Raw genomic sequence first — 18,985 nt, 5'->3', positions numbered from 1 at the left:
AGCGGTCTAAGGGACTGGATCACAGTGCTGAGGCGCCACTACAGCATCGGGTTCGATCCCAGGCTGTGTCACAGCCGGCCATGGCCAGAAGCCCCATAGGGCCGCTCATAATTGGGTTTGGCCGGGGGGGGGGGGATTTCCTTGGCTCAGTTTACTCTAGCGGTTGCAAGCCGACTTCGGACGGTGTTTCCCCGGACACATAGGTGCGGCTGGCTTCTGGGTTAAGCGAGCATTGTCAAGAAGTAGTGCGGCTTGGCAGGTCATGTTTCGCAGGACACATGGCTCTCAACCTTCGTCTCTCCCGAGTCCATTGGGGAATTGCAGTGGCGATGAGACAAGATCGTCACTACCAATTGGATATCACAAAATTGGGAAGAAAAAGGTGGCACAATATCTAAAAAAAAATAACTGATTGAAATGAACAGGTCGACATGGAGTAGATTTCGGCTACATTTCATAATGCTTTGTTCAACAGTTCAAAAGGAACACGTCTAGGCTAGACGACTAACAGCTGAAAGGAAAGCACCGTCATGGTGCTTGGGCTGAAACAATGTGTCTTCATGGCAAGGTGCCTCAGCAGGACCAAGCAAGTTAACATTCCTGGTAGGATTTGGCTGAACAGATTGGGGAAATACAGTTTTTCTCCAATCCCTGCTTGCTGTATCGCCTTGTTTATCCACGCAAAAATGTCAAATGGGAGAATAGCAAGTTCTGTGTTTAGGACTACACATCAAGTCCCTTGTTGGAAACGGGGCTAACCAGCATATATGAACAGGTATGGCCTACCCTCGTCTATGCAATTGACACTCCCCTCAAAACCAGTCATCCCTCCCTACTCATTCAGAGTCCTCAAAGCCTTGGTGTTATTTAAAAGGAATGAGCTGTAACACAATAGCACCAGTAAGTCAGAGGCAAGAAAAGGTAATAAAGCTAGTTCTCATGAGACCCCTTTCTCCCCTAACTGCACATCAGCGACTACACAGTGGTGGCCAGGCTCATTCACAGACCCTTTTTTCCTCCTTCCTCTTTTCAACTGACATTGCTAATGTAATTTTCCATAAGAGCTGCTCCATTCGTCAAGGCCAGCATCACGTCGAGGCAGCTGACGAACGCCTGGCTCCTCCAGGCTTGTATAATGAGTGAGCGAGAGAGAGCAAGAGAGAGGGGGGGGTGTCAGTGCTATAGTTGAGGGAGCAGAGATGATTTATTCCAGAAACAAGAGCCAATGCTTTAGGAGCTCTGTCCTAAGATGGAGACAGTGCGGCCAAAGTCACACACTCAGAGGATAAGAGCATGAGTTAGTAAGTCATCATTACATTTTTTTTTAATTATGTATTTGAGATGATGAATAACAAATCACACCCAGTTACTGTCAAATGTCTAGAAGGAAGAAAACTTGCCGTCACGTACAACACCTTTATTAAGCTACAGCTCAGAACCTCTAACAAGATACTAACTGGGAAACATCTGGATGACTTAACACGCTATTCAAATATCTTATTGACTTGTATTATACATACTGTTCACAGTTTGGGCAAATGTGACTTGAACTCTGGAACACCCATGGCATGGAGATGAGACATGTTGGACAACATTGATAAAGATTAGGTTCATTTTAGCATCATAGAAAATGCCATATTTTTGGGGCGGCAGGTAGCCTAGTGGTTAGAGTGTTGGGCCAGTAACCGAAAGGTTTCTAGATTGAATCCCCTGAGCAGACAAGGTAAAAATCTGTCGTTCTGCCCCTGAACAAGGCAGTTAACCCACTGTTCCCAGGTAGGCCGTCATTGTAAATAAGAATTTGTTCTTAACTGGCTTGCCTAGTTAAATAAAAAGGTTAAAAAAATATTTTAAAAATGTCATAAAACAGGGCAGTATACATTGTATTCATCATTAACGTGGTCTAGACGTCCATTGTATTGAGGCCTCTGTTTAAACGTAGGCCTTTAGCTTACGAATCTAGAACGTGGCATGGGACAACTTCCATCGGGTCTCAAGGAATCAGATATGAATTCAGTGAAACACTATCGGCAACCGTTTTCTGGAGACCCTGATGAGTCTAAGAACCCAGTCAGTGCTGAGTCTGACCCTTTGTTCAAGTTCCATGCCGAGCTCATTGGGTTGCCTGAGTACTTTCTGATTGCTAAGCCTTTTGTCCTTAGATTTCCTTCCCTGTTTGAGTTATCTGAGGAGACTTCACAGCTTTGCATTCCTGACAGAGGGAAACTTGCTTCTTCGAAGGCCCTTCCCCCCACTTCACTTTCAGAGCAGCAGCGAAAGTGAGGGCGTGCTCTGCCACCCCCTCCCCCACCCACCAGGCATTGCCGGGGCTTGTGGGATTAAGAATGGAACACGACGACAGACAAAACAATCCCCAGCACCTCCCTCTACTGCTGGTACTAACAGAGCATGAAAAGGCTGTTTCTGAGCACACAATAGACACACTGATAGACCAGCTCAATGAGGAGACAGGATAAGTGCTGGTAAATAGTTAAGCAACTGTTCATGAGTTTCTTGCATGACAATGTATATATTTGAAAAGAGGAAAACTAGCGTTCCCATCAGCAATCAACTAGCTAGTCAGCAAGCTAATTGATTCATTTTGAAAAACAAACATCCTGTGTAGAACATGTTTTAATAACCAGACAATTGTAATAATAATGAACTGTAGCCAAGCACTTTAAAGTTCTTCCAGGCTTTAAAGGCAGAGGGACAAGATATTTCAGAAAAGCCATCATGACCAGATTGTCCTGACTGATACTCACAACTGATGAGAAATGTGGGCCACGTCTTCAATTAGACAAAACTAAAGTGGCGAGAAACAGCAGGCACATCTCCAACCCCCCGACAAGGCTACATCATGTTCCAATAAAGATTACAAAGTTCAAATTTTGTTCAACCAAAAACCACATCTCAAATGGAAAGAAATCTGAACCTACAGCTTGGCAAAGGTTTGGAAATTGGTCTTGCATAGTGATACACATTCAGCTGAAACATTCCAAGCAATAATTTGTTTAATAGCACTCTTACCTTTTCATTTTTCACTTTCTTCAATGTTCTGCATTCTATATTGTCCAGCTCCTGTGGTTCAGTTTTAATTGTCAATGCTGGAACTATCCCAACAGACTCGAGTGCAATATTCCCCAACTGATCGTCCCCTACCAAGTCTGTAGATTGTGTGTTCTCAAAGGGGGCACTACGGTTAACCCCCAAAGCTACTTGAGAAACCACCTCCTTTTCAGTGGCAGCTATTACCACCACTGGCACTCCCTCGCTTTTCTCCTTCTTACTTTTCCCACTTGCCCCTTCCTTGTCTTTTTTACCACTGTTCCGAGAGACTTTGCCACCCTTCTCCATTCCTTTGCCAGTAGTGGAATTGTTGCTAGTGGCTCCTGCAGTAGCACCAGTGTTGGTTGGTTCCCCTTGGGTTCGCGTCTGCCCTTCTTTCTTGGTCCCATCTCCAGCTGAGACCTTGCTACTATTGTCTTTAGAGTTTTTGCTGCGTTTGGATTTAGATTTACTCTCCTTGCCTTGAGGGCCAGGTACAGGACTAACAAATCGGATGTTGTCAGGCAAAGCTGCAACAGCAGTGGGCGGAGCCGTCATACCCCCTCCGTCCTTGGTTCCAGACATCTCAAGTTTGTCCTTTTCTAAGTCAGCGTCAAGGTCGATAATCAGATTTCCTACACCGATGTCCCACTCATCACCGCTGTCGTAAGTGTCCACCGCATTCGAGTCCACACCTTTCCCGCCTGCAGTGCCACTACTTAAGGACATTTTAGTGCCAACGGCCCAGGTTTGCCTCAATGAGGTCCGCCACCTTCTCTGACTGCTGGGGGACTGGGTTGAGAGAATCCTTAGGGTCTAGGTATCCCCTTCCTATTTACCCACATTTTGCCCTGAGGGGGGGAAAAAAGAGAAAAATAGTTACATCTATCCAATACAGTAGGTATCAGCCAACCAATGACATAAAACAAAAAGGGCTGAGCAGCACCACAGAAGACAAAAATTCAGAAAGTTTGAAGGTGATAAAACCTTTGAACTTCTCACAGCGATGAAGAATAAAGGTTCAAGAGTTGTTTTAATTGCCAATGAAAACAACCTAAAGGCTCAAACTCATTGCACTAATGTGGATCTAGCGTTGGTCTGCCAATCGTTCAGCTCGTTGTGTTTAAGGGACCACCTGCCGCAGATGTCTGACTGCTGACATTTTCATGCAACAGGTAAAATTGGTGTGCATTCGATTCGCAAATTACAGCCCCTGTTCAGAGGTACTAAGTTCTCTCGGTCAGCGAAAGCTATTGGTGTGTCTGAGCCCTAAATCTACATTGAAATGACTGAAACCAAACCGAAACAGTGTAGAAATGATAACAGCCCTACAATTTGTAACTTCACTCTGTCCAGCTTGCAAACAACGACTGAAACAGAAGCTACAGAGGGAACATTGGATACAATTTTTTTTTTTTAAATGGACAGAGGACTATTGCAAATTCTAATGACGAGAAAATATAACAACATTTCAGTGTAGCCCTCTAGACCTCTATGAAAACTGAGTGCGGACCGCAAGGCAAAACATTTAAGTACATGTCCTCCATTCATGCAACTGACATAGTCCTACAGCTTGTTATTATTTCCCCTTCATTTAACCAGGTAGGCCAGATCACCTTCATTTAACCAGGTAGGCCAGATCACCTTCATGTAACCAGGTAGGCCAGATCACCTTCATGTAACCAGGTAGGCCAGATCACCTTCATGTAACCAGGTAGGCCAGATCACCTTCATGTAACCAGGTAGGCCAGATCACCTTCATGTAACCAGGTAGGCCAGATCACCTTCATTTAACCAGGTAGGCCAGATCACCTTCATTTAACCAGGTAGGCCAGATCACCTTCATTTAACCAGGTAGGCCAGATCACCTTCATTTAACCAGGTAGGCCAGATCACCTTCATTTAACCAGGTTGGCCAGTTGAGAACAAGTTCTCATTTACAACTGCGACCTGGGCAAGAAAAAGCAAAGCAGTGCGACAAAAACAACAGAGTTACACATAAACAAACATACAGTCAATAACACAATAGAAAAATATACGTACAGTGTGTGAAAATGTAGAAGAGCCGGGAGGAAAGGCAATAAATAGGCCATATAGGCAAAATAATTACAATTTAACATTAACACCGGGGTGATAGATGTGCAGATGATGATGTGCAAGTAGAGATACTAGGGTACAAAAGAACAAGAGGATAAATAACAATATGGGGATGAGGTAGTTGGGTGTGCTATTTACAGATTGGCTGTGTACAGGTACAGTGATTGGTAAGCTGCTCTGACAGCTGATGCTTAAAATTAGAGTTCTGATCTAACACTATTCACAACTGACACAGGCCTACAGCTTGATCTAACACTACTAGAGGTCGACCGATTAATAGGGCCGATTTCTTGATTTCATAACAATTGGAAATCTGTATTTTTGGACACCGATTTGGCCAACATTTTTAAAAACCTTTATTTAATCTTTATTTAACAAGTCAGATAAGAACACATTCTTATTTTCAATGACGACCTAGGAACGGTGGGTTAACTGCCTCGTTCAGGGTCAGAACGACAGATTTTCACCTTGTCATCTCGGGGTATCCAATCTTGCAACCTTACAGTTAATTAGTCCAACGCTATAACCACCTGCCTCTCGTTGCCTCTCGAGACTGCCTGTTACGCGAATGCATTAAGCCAAGGTAAGTTGCTAGCTAGCATTAAACTTATCTTACAAAAAAATAATCAATAGTTAACTACACATGGTTGATGATATTACTTTATCTAGCGTGTCCTGCGTTGCATATAATCTGACTGATCGGTGGTAGGCAGCAGCAGGCTCGTAAGCATTCATTCAAACAGCACTTTCCTGCGTTTTGCCAGCAGCTCTTCATTGTGCGTCAAGCATTGCGCTGTTTATGACTTCAAGCCTATCAACTCCCAAGATGAGGCTGGTGTAACCGATGTGAAATGGCTAGCTAGTTAGCGGGGTGCGCACTAATAGCGTTTCAAACGTCACTCGCTCTGAGACTTGGAGTGGTTGTTCCCCTTGCTCTGCATGGGTAATGCTGCTTCGAGCCCAGGTAGGAGCGAGGAGAGGGACGGAAGCTATACTGTTACACTGGCAATACTAAAGTGCCTATAAGAACATCCAATACTCAAAGGTTAATGAAATACAAATGGTATAGAGGGAAATAGTCCTATAATTCCTACAACCTGTTAAAAGGAACCACCAGCTTTCATATGTTCTCATGTTCTGAGCAAGGAACTTAAATGTTAGCTTTCTTACATGGCACATGTTGCACTTTTACTTTCTTCTCCAACACTTAGTTTTTGCATTATTTAAACCAAATGGAACATGTTTCATTATTTATTTGAGGCTAAATTGATTTTATTGATGCATTATATTAAGTTAAAATAAGTGTTCATTCAGTATTGTTGTAATTGTCATTAATACAAATAAATAAATCATTAGAATCGTCTGATTAATATTACAAATACATTTTCAAAAATCGTCCGATTAATCGGCATCGGCTTTTTTGGTCCTCCAATAATCGGTATGGCGTTGAAAAATCATAATCGGTCGACCTCTAAACACTACACACAGCTGACACAGGCCTACAGCTTGATCTAACATTATTCGGATCAGGAAGGCTTGTGATGTCTTCACTAGCAAGAAAAAAAACAACGACATGCCATTACATTGGGACCTATTCAATCAAGCTGCTAATCAAGAAGGTCGGGGGTAAGGTAAAGAAAGGTTCAACTAGTCCTGCAAGTCAGTAAATGTGTCAAATAGGCTTATTTATCCTAGAGCCACAGTTCTCTTTACCCAGTAGTAGAGACATTGTTTTCTTGATTAAATACAACCAAATGCTTGTAGCAAAAGATGCATTTTGTTAACCAAATGTGACAAAACAGGGACAATGATCCATCCTTTAACACTACATTATCTAAAAGCTTCCCAAACTCCACCATAATCCCAAAGGTGCTACAGCGTTGCACAGAAATCCTGATCTCCATAACCATTTCCCACAGTCACCATGGCAACCATGTGAAACGTAAATCCTGATTGACGGCCAACCGTGGCCTCACTGTTCTGAGTGACTGGCTCATTCCACAAGGACTGCTGATAGTGTCACTGGTGACGGATGAAGACCAACTGGCCTCACTACTCACCCTCACAGGGTTAACATAGCCATACTCTGTCAAGTGGACACTGACAACCCCTGCATCAACAGGGCAGCTTAAGAAAACATGAATGATGCCAGAGGAAAGGCACAGCCCAACACCATAATGTAGGCTAAATAAAGTGCTGTTAAAAAGGCATGCCTTACACAAACACATTGTGATCATGTTAGCTTCATATAGCCTAGGTCTAGGCCTACCATTTCTTCAAATACAGTCGACTGCACCAGATGTGATAGCTTTCTCCAACATGGCCTCTGTATCTGTAATTCACTTCTAAATGGATGGATACAGTGCCTTGCGAAAGTATTCGGCCCCCTTGAACTTTGCGACCTTTTGCCACATTTCAGGCTTCAAACATAAAGATATAAAACTGTATTTTTTTTGTGACCTCTGAGACTATCACAGTGCAGGTGCATTTATATGGAGACTTGATTACACACAGGTGGATTGTATTTATCATCATTAGTCATTTAGGTCAACATTGGATCATTCAGAGATCCTCACTGAACTTCTGGAGAGAGTTTGCTGCACTGAAAGTAAAGGGGCTGAATAATTTTGCACGCCCAATTTTTCAGTTTTTGATTTGTTAAAAAAGTTTGAAATATCCAATAAATGTCATTCCACTTCATGATTGTGTCCCACTTGTTGTTGATTCTTCACAAAAAAAATACAGTTTTATATCTTTATGTTTGAAGCCTGAAATGTGGCAAAAGGTCGCAAAGTTCAAGGGGACCGAATACTTTCGCAAGGCACTGTAAGTAAATAAATATATACAGTGGGGAAAACAAGTTTTTGATAACCTGCAAAATCGGCAGTGTTTCCTACTTACAAAGCATGTAGAGGTCTGTAAATTTTATTATAGGTACACTTCAACTGTGAGAGACGGAATCTTTAAAAAAATACATAAAATCACATTATATGATTTTTAAGTGTGTGTATATATATGTATAGTTGAAGTCACTCTTAATTATCCATAATGTCCATCTTATCCAAGAGACATTACACTCTTAAAACACATGCCTGCTCAGCTCTAACATGCCGACCACACCGCTTGCGTCACAAAATATATTTAAACATACATGTTATTCAATCATAGCTTGCGCGATTCAAAGAACAACTTCTTTGCCAGACGCTAAAATAGAATTTGGTTCTATTTGTGATGCTCGACGAGCTGCAAGTCCCACCTCCTCATTGGTTTTAAGGTGCATATACCCACGTGGGTGATTGAAAGATGAACTGAGGTCCACACGCCAGTCCAGCTGGTTGTGGTAATGCACCTTAAAGTTGGTTGCCAACCGCCATATAAAGTCCAAAGAAGAATCAGTCTGAAGTAGGAGAGATTACTAGAAACAAACTCGGTTTACCGTTTTATCTGTGGATTAATTGTTGGAGTAGAGGACCTTACGCATTTCAGGTAAAATAACAACCCAATGTTAATATCCCAGGACAAATTAGCTAGCAACAGCGAGCTAAGCTAGCTAAATTACCATAAATGTTGAATGCTTTCGACATGTCCCCAAATTAATTTAATGGTTCAGAGTTTGTTTTTGATATTTCAACCTGCGTGTCCTGACAAAATCAAATGTGCGCAATGGCCAGCGGACACGGTCTGGTCAGCATGTAACAGACAATAACTCCCTCTAGCCCAAACACGTGGTCTTTTCCACTGACTCCTATAAAAGCTCCACTAGCAGCGGGTTTTTAGCATGTCTGTGCTACTGCTGCCCTTCCAGGGGCTGTAAACAACTTCCAGAAACTCATTTATCATTCTCCCCCATGTTGCTGAGCATCGGGCTGGCTGGGTTGAATGGGAGCAGAGTGGAAGACACTGCCTCCTGTCTGAGCATCGTGACCCCTCTGCCCCTGCAGCACCCCTCCCTCCAACACAAACCAGTAAATAATTAACACTCACATCTGCACTGCTCGTCTCCCCCTGTGATAAGGAACGTGCAGGGGGAAATAAACCCAGCACAAAAGACTTTTCAGAGGGGGTCTGTGGAGATGAGATCAATAACGCCTCAGAGGCCTGAATTCTGATGATTCTCTTTGTGCTGCACACTGCCACTGACAAAAACACCGGGCCAAACAGTGTACACAACAGGACTTCAGCCAACCTGTTTGTGGAGAGAAAAGGCTCCTGCCTCTAATAGCTGGCCAAAACCTTTCATTTTCTAATTCCTCTGTCGCTGAGATGTAATTTAGGATCTGAAATTAAATGAAAAGAATCTGCACCATTTGGAAGGTCATTGCTGTGAAACGTTTGAATTGCTGCTCTCAGAAAGCGTGCTCAGCAGGTTCCTGCTTGTGTGAGGGGAGAGGAAAGCTTCAGCTTTGATACAATCTATTGCATCTTTTCCCCTACTTGAACAGACAAAAGCCTTGTGGATCTTCTGATTGGAAACACCTTTTTTTTTTTAAATTCAGTTGGCCACTTTCTCCAATGACTTCCGACCAATGGAGGCTGTTGAGGGGAGGACGGCTCATTATAATGACTGGAACAGAATGAATGGAATGGCATCAAACACACATATTTTGCTCCAACCATTACCATGAGTCCGTCCTCCCCAATTAAGGTGCCACTAACCTCCTGTGCTCCAGACGCACTCTCAGAGTCTGCTTTAGCTGCTCTGACATCAGCTGTTCTGCTTTTGACACAATTGCACTCACAGGCTTGTCCCTGCTGACCTAATGGAGATGGGAGGAAAGGAAGCAGGAGGCATCCACATTATTCAGCTCTCAGGCTTGTCCCTGCTGACCTAATGGAGATGGGAGGAAAGGAAGCAGGAGGCATCCACATTATTCAGCTCTCAGGCTTGTCCCTGCTGACCTAATGGAGATGGGAGGAAAGGGAGCAGGAGGCATCCACATTATTCAGCTCTCAGGCTTGTCCCTGCTGACCTAATGGAGATGGGAGGAAAGCAAGCAGGAGGCATCCACATTATTCAGCTCTCAGCTTGTCCCTGCTGACCTAATGGAGATGGGAGGAAAGGAAGCAGGAGGCATCCACATTATTCAGCTCTCAGGCTTGTCCCTGCTGACCTAATGGAGATGGGAGGAAAGGAAGCAGGAGGCATCCACATTATTCAGCTCTCAGGCTTGTCCCTGCTGACCTAATGGAGATGGGAGGAAAGGAAGCAGGAGGCATCCACATTATTCAGCTCTCAGGCTTGTCCCTGCTGACCTAATGGAGATGGGAGGAAAGGGAGCAGGAGGCATCCACATTATTCAGCTCTCAGGCTTGTCCCTGCTGACCTAATGGAGATGGGAGGAAAGGAAGCAGGAGGCATCCACATTATTCAGCTCTCAGGCTTGTCCCTGCTGACCTAATGGAGATGGGAGGAAAGGGAGCAGGAGGCATCCACATTATTCAGCTCTCAGGCTTGTCCCTGCTGACCTAATGGAGATGGGAGGAAAGGAAGCAGGAGGCATCCACATTATTCAGCTCTCAGGCTTGTCCCTGCTGACCTAATGGAGATGGGAGGAAAGGAAGCAGGAGGCATCCACATTATTCAGCTCTCAGGCTTGTCCCTGCTGACCTAATGGAGATGGGAGGAAAGGAAGCAGGAGGCATCCACATTATTCAGCTCTCAGGCTTGTCCCTGCTGACCTAATGGAGATGGGAGGAAAGGAAGCAGGAGGCATCCACATTATTCAGCTCTACTTAACAGTAGACTCCCAAATGGGCACTTTCATGGTAGCCTAACAATTAAACAGGTTTCAGTAAGGGCCGATTCACAGCAACCACCACCTGGAAGTGTGGTAAAACTGGTAAACTGCCATTTGATGAGCCTACATGGAAGTGTGGTAAAACTGGTAAACTGCCATATGATGAGCCTACATGGAAGTGTGGTAAGACTGGTAAACTGCCATATGATGCGCCTACATGGAAGTGTGGTAAGACTGGTAAACTGCCATATGATGAGCCTACATGGAAGTGTAGTAAGACTGGTAAACTGCCATATGATGAGCCTACATGGAAGTGTGGTAAGACTGGTAAATTGCCATATGATGAGCCAACATGGAAGTGTGGTAAGACTGGTAAACTACCATATGATGAGCCTACATGGTAGTGTGGTAAAACTGGGGGGGGGGTTGCAGCTGTGGCGTTTGGCTGGCTAAACAGTGGTGGGGTCTAAATCATCCGACACCTTCATAATAGAGGGGTTGTAGCTCTATTTGCGGTTGACCTACTGTACTGCCCTTCACCAGAACTGCAGAGCAAGCCTTTTGAAAAGACCCACGGAGGAAACGTCCCAGTGAGCAGTCTGTTGACCGAAGGCATGAGGCTATGTACCTCCCTCGGTGCTTGTCTTTTTCTCAGAGATCCAATTTCCCCCAGCAATCCATCAGACACCCATGTCAGGGTGGGGATGATATCTGGCCTGCACAAAGAGACACCTCTTTACAGAACGGATGTCCACATTCTATTATTTGCACACAGAATGTACCAACTCTACAAGAGTTACCTTGAAAATGAAGTTGTTGTTCTACTTAGCCAGAGTCAGAGGAACTTGTGGATATCATTTGATGTCTATGCATGCAATATGAAGGAAGTTGGAGGTAGTTTCACAAGCCAGTGCTAACTAGCGTTAAAACAATAACTGGAAGTCTATAAGTATGCTAGTGTATGCTACTTTACCTGTTGACTTCCAGTTATTGCGCTAATGCTAGTTAATTGGCGAAACATCCTCTTAACTTCCTTCATAGTGCACATAGACATAAATAGTATCCACAAGTTCCTCGACTCTGGGTAAGTAGAAAATTGAAGTATCCCTTTAATTAAAATGAGCTGATATAGACTAGTCTCTACATCCTAATGTTAGAGGGTACCATCTGTGCAGACACTAGGGACTAGAACATGTAGCCCAGGCTAATCAGTCATGGATAACCAGACACCAACAGAACCGGAATAGAATCAGTGACAGCAACACTGCTAGACTCATTCAGCCCTTCTCTCCTAACCCTGTCTTACTGGAATGGATCGGATGTTAAAGCTACACACCCGGTTCTTACTTAGCAGAACACCACTCCCAATTTCAGTGAACAGTTCCAGGGTAAGAGTTTCTCAACAACACATTGGCTGTTTGAGTGCCATGAAATAAAAGGGAGGTTTTTCTCACCACACAACACCAGTGTGCAAAAAGTCACAGGGTTACGATGCAGAGAAAGCGGACAGTCGTCAGCAGATTAAAAAGATATTCTGTGGCACCTGCCAAGAGCTTCCCAATAATTTACTGCGGCAGAGTAATAACCCAATAAAACCTCAATTGAATAGTGCAGAACCTGGCACAGGAGCAATTTTTCCCTGACTCCTGGTATAAGACAGGTCCCCGTCCAGAGAGCCAAACAGTAACCTCCATGTAATTGGATTGTGTGCCTGGAGCTGGTTACCAAAATAGAACTGCACAGGGAACTCCAGGTGATGGGAATCAGGAGCCTGCGGGTCAGCCAGCTTCCATATCAGCTAATGTCAACCTGGGGAGAACAAGCTCCCATTCACAGTGGGACTTCCATTTCCTGTGGCATGCAACAGAGCTCATTAAAAAGTTGAGTCTGTCCACTACTGGTTTATGTGTCTGCACGGCAGCAATGGTTACGGCTATATTGACATACAATACTGCCACTATTAACTTGCTACTGCCTTTCCGCCACGTAGCTGGGAAGCCCTACATCAATACGACAAGAGTAATGCTCAGCTGCCACATCACAATCTGACACATTTTTATCTGATTCAACTGTAGCATGTAGACTAACCAGACTCCCATCTTGTGTGTGAAGTGTCTACAGTGCTTTGAAAACATCCCCATTGTTCAGACGGTGGTGAAGTACACAGTCTAAAACCTAAGCGGTGAAAACACTTCAAGTAGGCTATTTCCTGTATATTTTATCTCGTCCCAGAGTACACATAATCAAAGCAATATCATTTTGTGAGCGATGTTATGAAAAGTAATCTTTTCCATTGCCGGTTCTGTGTCTGTGTGGAAAAAGAACTGAAGCCAGACACCGCTGAACATTATCAAGCAATGCAGTGTCTTTTCAGCGGCACATGAGCCAAAAGGGGAGAATCAATATACTGGTTAACAATAGTGTAATGGTCGGTGCCAACCCATGGCCAGCTGCCTCATAATGTAACCCATCACTCGCAATCAAATAGCTCCATGATGCTGCATAATAAAGAAGATTCTGTACTTTCATTTTCAATTCTGCCACAATGGCTGGGCCGGGGAGATAACGTACTGCCACCATGGCTGGGCTGGGGAGATAACGTACTGCCACCATGGCTGGGCTGGGGAGATAACGTACTGCCACCATGGCTGGGCTGGGGAGATAACGTACTGCCACCATGGCTGGGAGATAACGTACTGCCACCATGGCTGGGCTGGGGAGATAACGTACTGCCACCATGGCTGGGCTGGGGAGATAACGTACTGCCGCCATGGCTGGGCTGGGGAGATAACGTACTGCCGCCATGGCTGGGCTGGGGAGATAACGTACTGCCGCCATGGCTGGGCTGGGGAGATAACGTACTGCCACTATGGCTGGGCTCGGGAGATAATGTACTGCCGCTATGGCTGGGCTCGGGAGATAATGTACTTGAGTCAAATAACGTTTGTCATCACACCAACAGTCCAAGGGGAAAATGCTTCAGTAAATTGAGCGAAGGCCTTCTGGCTAATGGACCTGAAGAGAAATTGTCTGTGGCCCTCATGTCACTGATCTCTTCCAGGCAGTTGATACAGTAGGGTGTGGGGGTGGGGTGGAAGGGAGGGCCCTTCTTCAGAGGCTGACAAGTTGGCAGAAACAAGAGCAACTCCATTAATAGGCTCAGCAGCACCATTCAGACATTGTTCCTCCATAACAGCAGGCAATCTCAGAGAACTCCCCAGACACAGGGAGACATTACTGCACCCCAGCCTTCTGCTTCCCCCTCTCTCCCTTCGTATGGTCTCTTTTTTCCTTCCCCTCGCTCTCCCTTCATATGGTCCCTTCTTTCCCCCTCTCTCCCTTCGTGTATGGTCTCTTCTTTCCTTCCCCTCTCTCTCCATTCGTATGGTCCCTTCTTTCCCTTCGTATGGTCCCTTCATTCATTCCTTCCCCCTCTCTCTCCCTTTGTATGGTCCCTTCATTCATTCCTTCCCCCTCTCTCTCCCTTTGTATGGTCCCTTCATTCATTCCTTCCCCCTCTCTCTCCCTTCGTATGGTCCCTTCATTCATTCCTTCCCCCTCTCTCTCCCTTCGTATGGTCCCTTCATTAATTCCTTCCCCCTCTCTCTCCCTTTGTATGGTCCCTTCATTCATTCCTTCCCCCTCTCTCCCCTTTGTATGGTCCCTTCATGGTCCCTTCATTCATTCCTTCCCCCTCCCTCTCCCTTCGTATGGTCCCTTCACATTAATTCCTTCCCCCTCTCTCTCCCTTCGTATGGTCCCTTCATTCCTTCCTTCCCCTCTCTCTCCCTTCGTATGGTCCCTTCATTAATTCCTTCCCCCTCTCTCCCCTTCGTATGGTCCCTTCATTCATTCCTTCCCCCTCTCTCTCCCCTTCATATGGTCCCTTCTTTCCCCCTCTCTCTCACTTCGTGTATGGTCCCTTCATTCATTCCTTCCCCCTCTCTCTCCCTTCGTATGGTCCCTTCTTTCCTTCCTCTCTCTCCCTTCGTATGGTCCCTTCTTTCCTTCCTCTCTCTCCCTTCGTATGATCCCTTCTTTTCCTTCCCCCTCTCTCTCCCTTCGTATGGTCCCTTCTTTCCTTACCTCTGCCTTTCTCAATCTTTCCTTCTGGTCTACATTCAGACAAAATTACATTAAAGGAAAACTCCCAGTTGATCTTTGCAGATGGTGTAAGGAATGTAAAGACATACAAGCACGCTGTTGCAGCTGTTAAACGATGTAGGCCAAATGCATCAGCACTAAACCTGCACTGAATCAAACCTAATCAACTGACTTCAGATCCCCAAGTCAGACTGAAATGTGAGCAGCATGATCAGTGTTTCTCCTATATTAAATTTAGTAAAAGGGCGCACGGCTAAATAATTGTCTAAAATCTTGTAAGCTAGGACATTTTTAATTGAATGTACTATTGTTTAAATGTAATTGTGATTTCTGCATAATTCAGTGTTGTCGACAGCGAGCATGAACAAAATCAATCAAATCCAGTAACGCCGGGCTGGTGATGTCATTAAGATCAAGAGATTAAATTCAACTGAGTTTCAAAGGATTTTTGGAGTAGAATGTCCTTTAAAACAGGAACCAGAAGTGACCTTTTCACGGTCATGGACTCTCCAAGTAATACCCCACACACCAATTGTGAAAATGAAGCTTGTTCTGAACTTGAACCTTATCCACGTCGATGGACAAGTCGACTCATGCTGCTTTTCAAGACCAATTTCTCGCCGTCCCAAACTTTACTGTGAGTTGGCCAACAGAACAAGTTTTCCATCAAAGAGCTTTGGAACTTCAGAAACACTACCTAACCCAAAGAAAAAATAATAACTGTGTGTAGCAGAAACTCAGACAACTGAATAGTTAGCCTATCACCAGAGGTATTCACTACCCGAGGCCACTTTCTATGAAGAGATGTTAATACACATTGTATGCAGGACATAGGTTAGGGCCTACATGAGATTATTACAGTCTAAGTAAGACTACTTTTCCTAATAAATTGTCATGGCTGAAATAGGCTACACATTGACAAAAATGTAGTGAGGCCGGAACGAACCCATAGGACAACGTACCTTAATATAGTAGCCTAAGTGGAGCAAGTAGTCCTACATCAAGCACCCTCTGGTCCTGGAGGACAACATTACCCTAAACCATTACACATTTCCAAACTACAACAAAAACACAGTAAGGAATACCAACCAATAAACACAATCTCTAGGCCTATTCCATCACATCCACCTGGATGATTCTTCCTGGTGCAAGGTATCTGACCTTCATTTTACACCCAAAGAAACTGCATTACTTGCCCATGTGGAATTAGAGGAATTCAAGCAAAGAGATCCTTCACTTGGTTGACAGGCCTCCTCATGTTCCATGTGTTAGCATACCTTTTTAACAGCTGGCAAAACAGCTTATCGCTAACAGCTCTAATCATGAGAAGAGAAGACATTTTCATAAAGGGAAACCTCCAATGCAATCTTGGCATGAAAATGAAAAACACATGCCTGCCTGACTACAAGTGCCTGAAAACCAAAAGGCTCTGCGTGAATAGGCTACTTGAGGTAGCCAAAGTAAAATATTTACCTAACTCAAATAAAACCCACTTAAACATAATAACAAGAATTGATCTGATTGGGTTTGAACACAACCAAATGATAGCATGTATGGCTGGGAATTGCCAGGGATCTCGCGGTACGATATTATCACAATACTTAGAATTGCAATACCATATCGGCGCCTAAGTATTGAGATTCAATGTTCCAAACCTAATGCTCTGCTGAAGAGGAACAGGAGAGAGCATGAGAATTATTGTTTGATAAGTCATGGATATAAAAGTGATGAAAACATGTTGGCTCACTATTTAAAAAGAAGATGGAGAACAAGCTATAAGATGAAAAATACCAGAGTTTTGGTGCTGGTACAGCTGTCTGGCACTAACGCCATCTAGATTTATTTTTGTACAAATCAATATTTGGAGTCAGAATATTGGTGCAATATTGTCCAAAATAATATTGCGATATGTAGGTACCTGCGCAAAAACTCAACTGTATCGATATACACCCCCCCTCCCATTGGGCATCTGTTAATTGTGCTAATTTTATTAGGGCGGCAGGGTAGCCTACTGGTTAGAGGGTTGGACTAGCAACCCTCTGGTTGCAAGTTCAAATCCCCGAGCTGACAAGGTACAAATCTGTCGTTCTGCCCCTGAACAAGGCAGTTAACCCACTGTTCCTAGGCCGTCATTGAAAATAAGAATTTGTTCTTAACTGACTTGCCTAATTAAATAAAGGTAAAATAAAATAGCATTCTGGTAACAGAATTTCCAGGGAGGCCGCACGCTAAATATACAAACGAAAATAAACATTTCAAAGACAGGCAATCCAGCTTATAAAGTTAGACATGTAGGTGCTACAGAATGTAATTTTTGGTGAGTTTGGACACTTACAAGTGAATGTGAACAAGAGACATTGTCCAAATGAACAAAGTTTTGAAGACTGCTCGTCTGCTCTGAGGCAGCATGTACACACACACACACACACACACACACACACACACACGTCTGGAGTCACAAGGGAAAGGGAATGCCTGCCCTGCTCAGAGAAGAGGAGGGTCAAACAGGCTGAGAAAGAAGAGGATATCAAGATAGTGGCAGCTGTACGGATAACTCCTCCGAAAAGCTTTGACTTCTCAAAGACAGAAAGCTTACGTAATATGATGCACCATCATTAATTTAGTCACTTATTTAGATAACTAGCTAGTTAAACCTAGGGGGTCTCTAACACAGAATTCTTTATTTTATATAAAACTCATACGAAATCGAAGCGTTTTATAAACGCAGATCTAAAATGCTTCTTATTGTAATTTCTGCTGCCATCAGACCCATTTTGTGCTTCAGTAGAATGGCATTCTATCAGCAGACAGCGCTCTGACTGGTGTAGTCTACCTTTCTCTGGTAAAATGACAGATTAACTTCAAGCAAAACATTAGTAAATGTAGCTGGCTGCATTCTTTCTATAATAAACATTTTGCAATATGGTGGACATGCATCGTTTTAGCAAAAAAAAAGACCTTGATTTTTCATTGCCAGCTCATTTACTAATTCACTGTGGCTGCCAGCCAAATAGCGTTGCACTTCTGTTGTCATCTGATGAAAATGAAGCTATTTTCTGCCAAATGTGTTGCACTGATGTATTTTCTGTAAAGGGAAACAAGTTGCACGTCCCTGATCACTATATTTATGCAAAAAAACTAAAACACTTTGCTTCAAATAGAAAAGCCCACGCCTGTCAACAGACAGCTTGACTTACCTGCTCCCGCTTACACCATTGTGCTATTTACAAACAAGTGACTGGCTCAACAAGTGACTGGCTCAACAAGTGACTGGCTCAACTGTTCTGGGGAACTATGGTAAAAGCTTCATGATGTAAAATAATGTGACAGGTGAAATGAAGAACGTGATCTCCTTTATCTCCCATCATATCGCACAAGTTGACTGCAGGGATTCACTTCAGTAGCTACAAATATAAAATGTATTGAAAAACTTCAAAAGAAATAGTTTCAAAGTATTGGTGATGGAATTGAAAAACCATCCCATGGCTATTTCCAAATACCCTGATATACGTTATATAAAAGACCAAGCCTACCCCATTCAGCATGTTCAACGTTTGAAAAGCTCAGATGGGACAAAAGAAAACACCTAGTTTCCTAGATTAATTGGATCAAACCCAGCAGATATCTTGTAATAATTCCCATCCAGTTTGCATAGTTCAACTTTATTCACAATAGACTTGATGGATTCACTGCATGAACGTGTTTGTGAGTGAGCAGCCAACAAGAGTCCATCTATAGATCTAGACAACAGTGACTCAAATGTGTGTCAATATTCTGAACTGGGCTGAATCGAGACTCTGGGCTCTTCACCAAACATAATTCATTTCCAACAGACTTGAGTCTTGATCAATTCAAGGGACATTCCCTGTGTTCAGCATGATAGGGTAGCCTAGTAGTAGCCTAGTGGTTAGAGCGTTGGACTAGTAACCGCAGGGATGCAAGTTCAAACCCCCGAGCTGACAAGGTACAAATCTGTCGTTCTGCCCCTGAACAGGCAG

At 43.8% G+C, this 18,985-nt stretch overlaps 1 protein-coding gene across 1 annotated transcript in view; it reads right to left on the bottom strand.

The window, feature by feature from the left end:
* The window catches only part of LOC112241677 (zinc finger protein 609), a 61,631-nt gene that overhangs the window by 34,859 nt on the left and 7,787 nt on the right, over window positions 1-18,985 (bottom strand). The window contains exon 2 of the mRNA XM_042316044.1: window positions 3,031-3,899. Within this exon, the coding sequence (XP_042171978.1) occupies window positions 3,031-3,777 (747 nt within the window). The 5' untranslated portion in view covers window positions 3,778-3,899. The remainder of the gene's footprint in view (window positions 1-3,030; window positions 3,900-18,985) is intronic.

This window comes from Oncorhynchus tshawytscha, unplaced genomic scaffold (genome assembly GCF_018296145.1).
Source record: "Oncorhynchus tshawytscha isolate Ot180627B unplaced genomic scaffold, Otsh_v2.0 Un_contig_14872_pilon_pilon, whole genome shotgun sequence".
Taxonomy (NCBI): domain Eukaryota; kingdom Metazoa; phylum Chordata; class Actinopteri; order Salmoniformes; family Salmonidae; genus Oncorhynchus; species Oncorhynchus tshawytscha.
The sequence above is the reverse complement of the archived record's forward strand: the minus strand, read 5'-3'. Positions and strand labels throughout refer to the sequence as shown.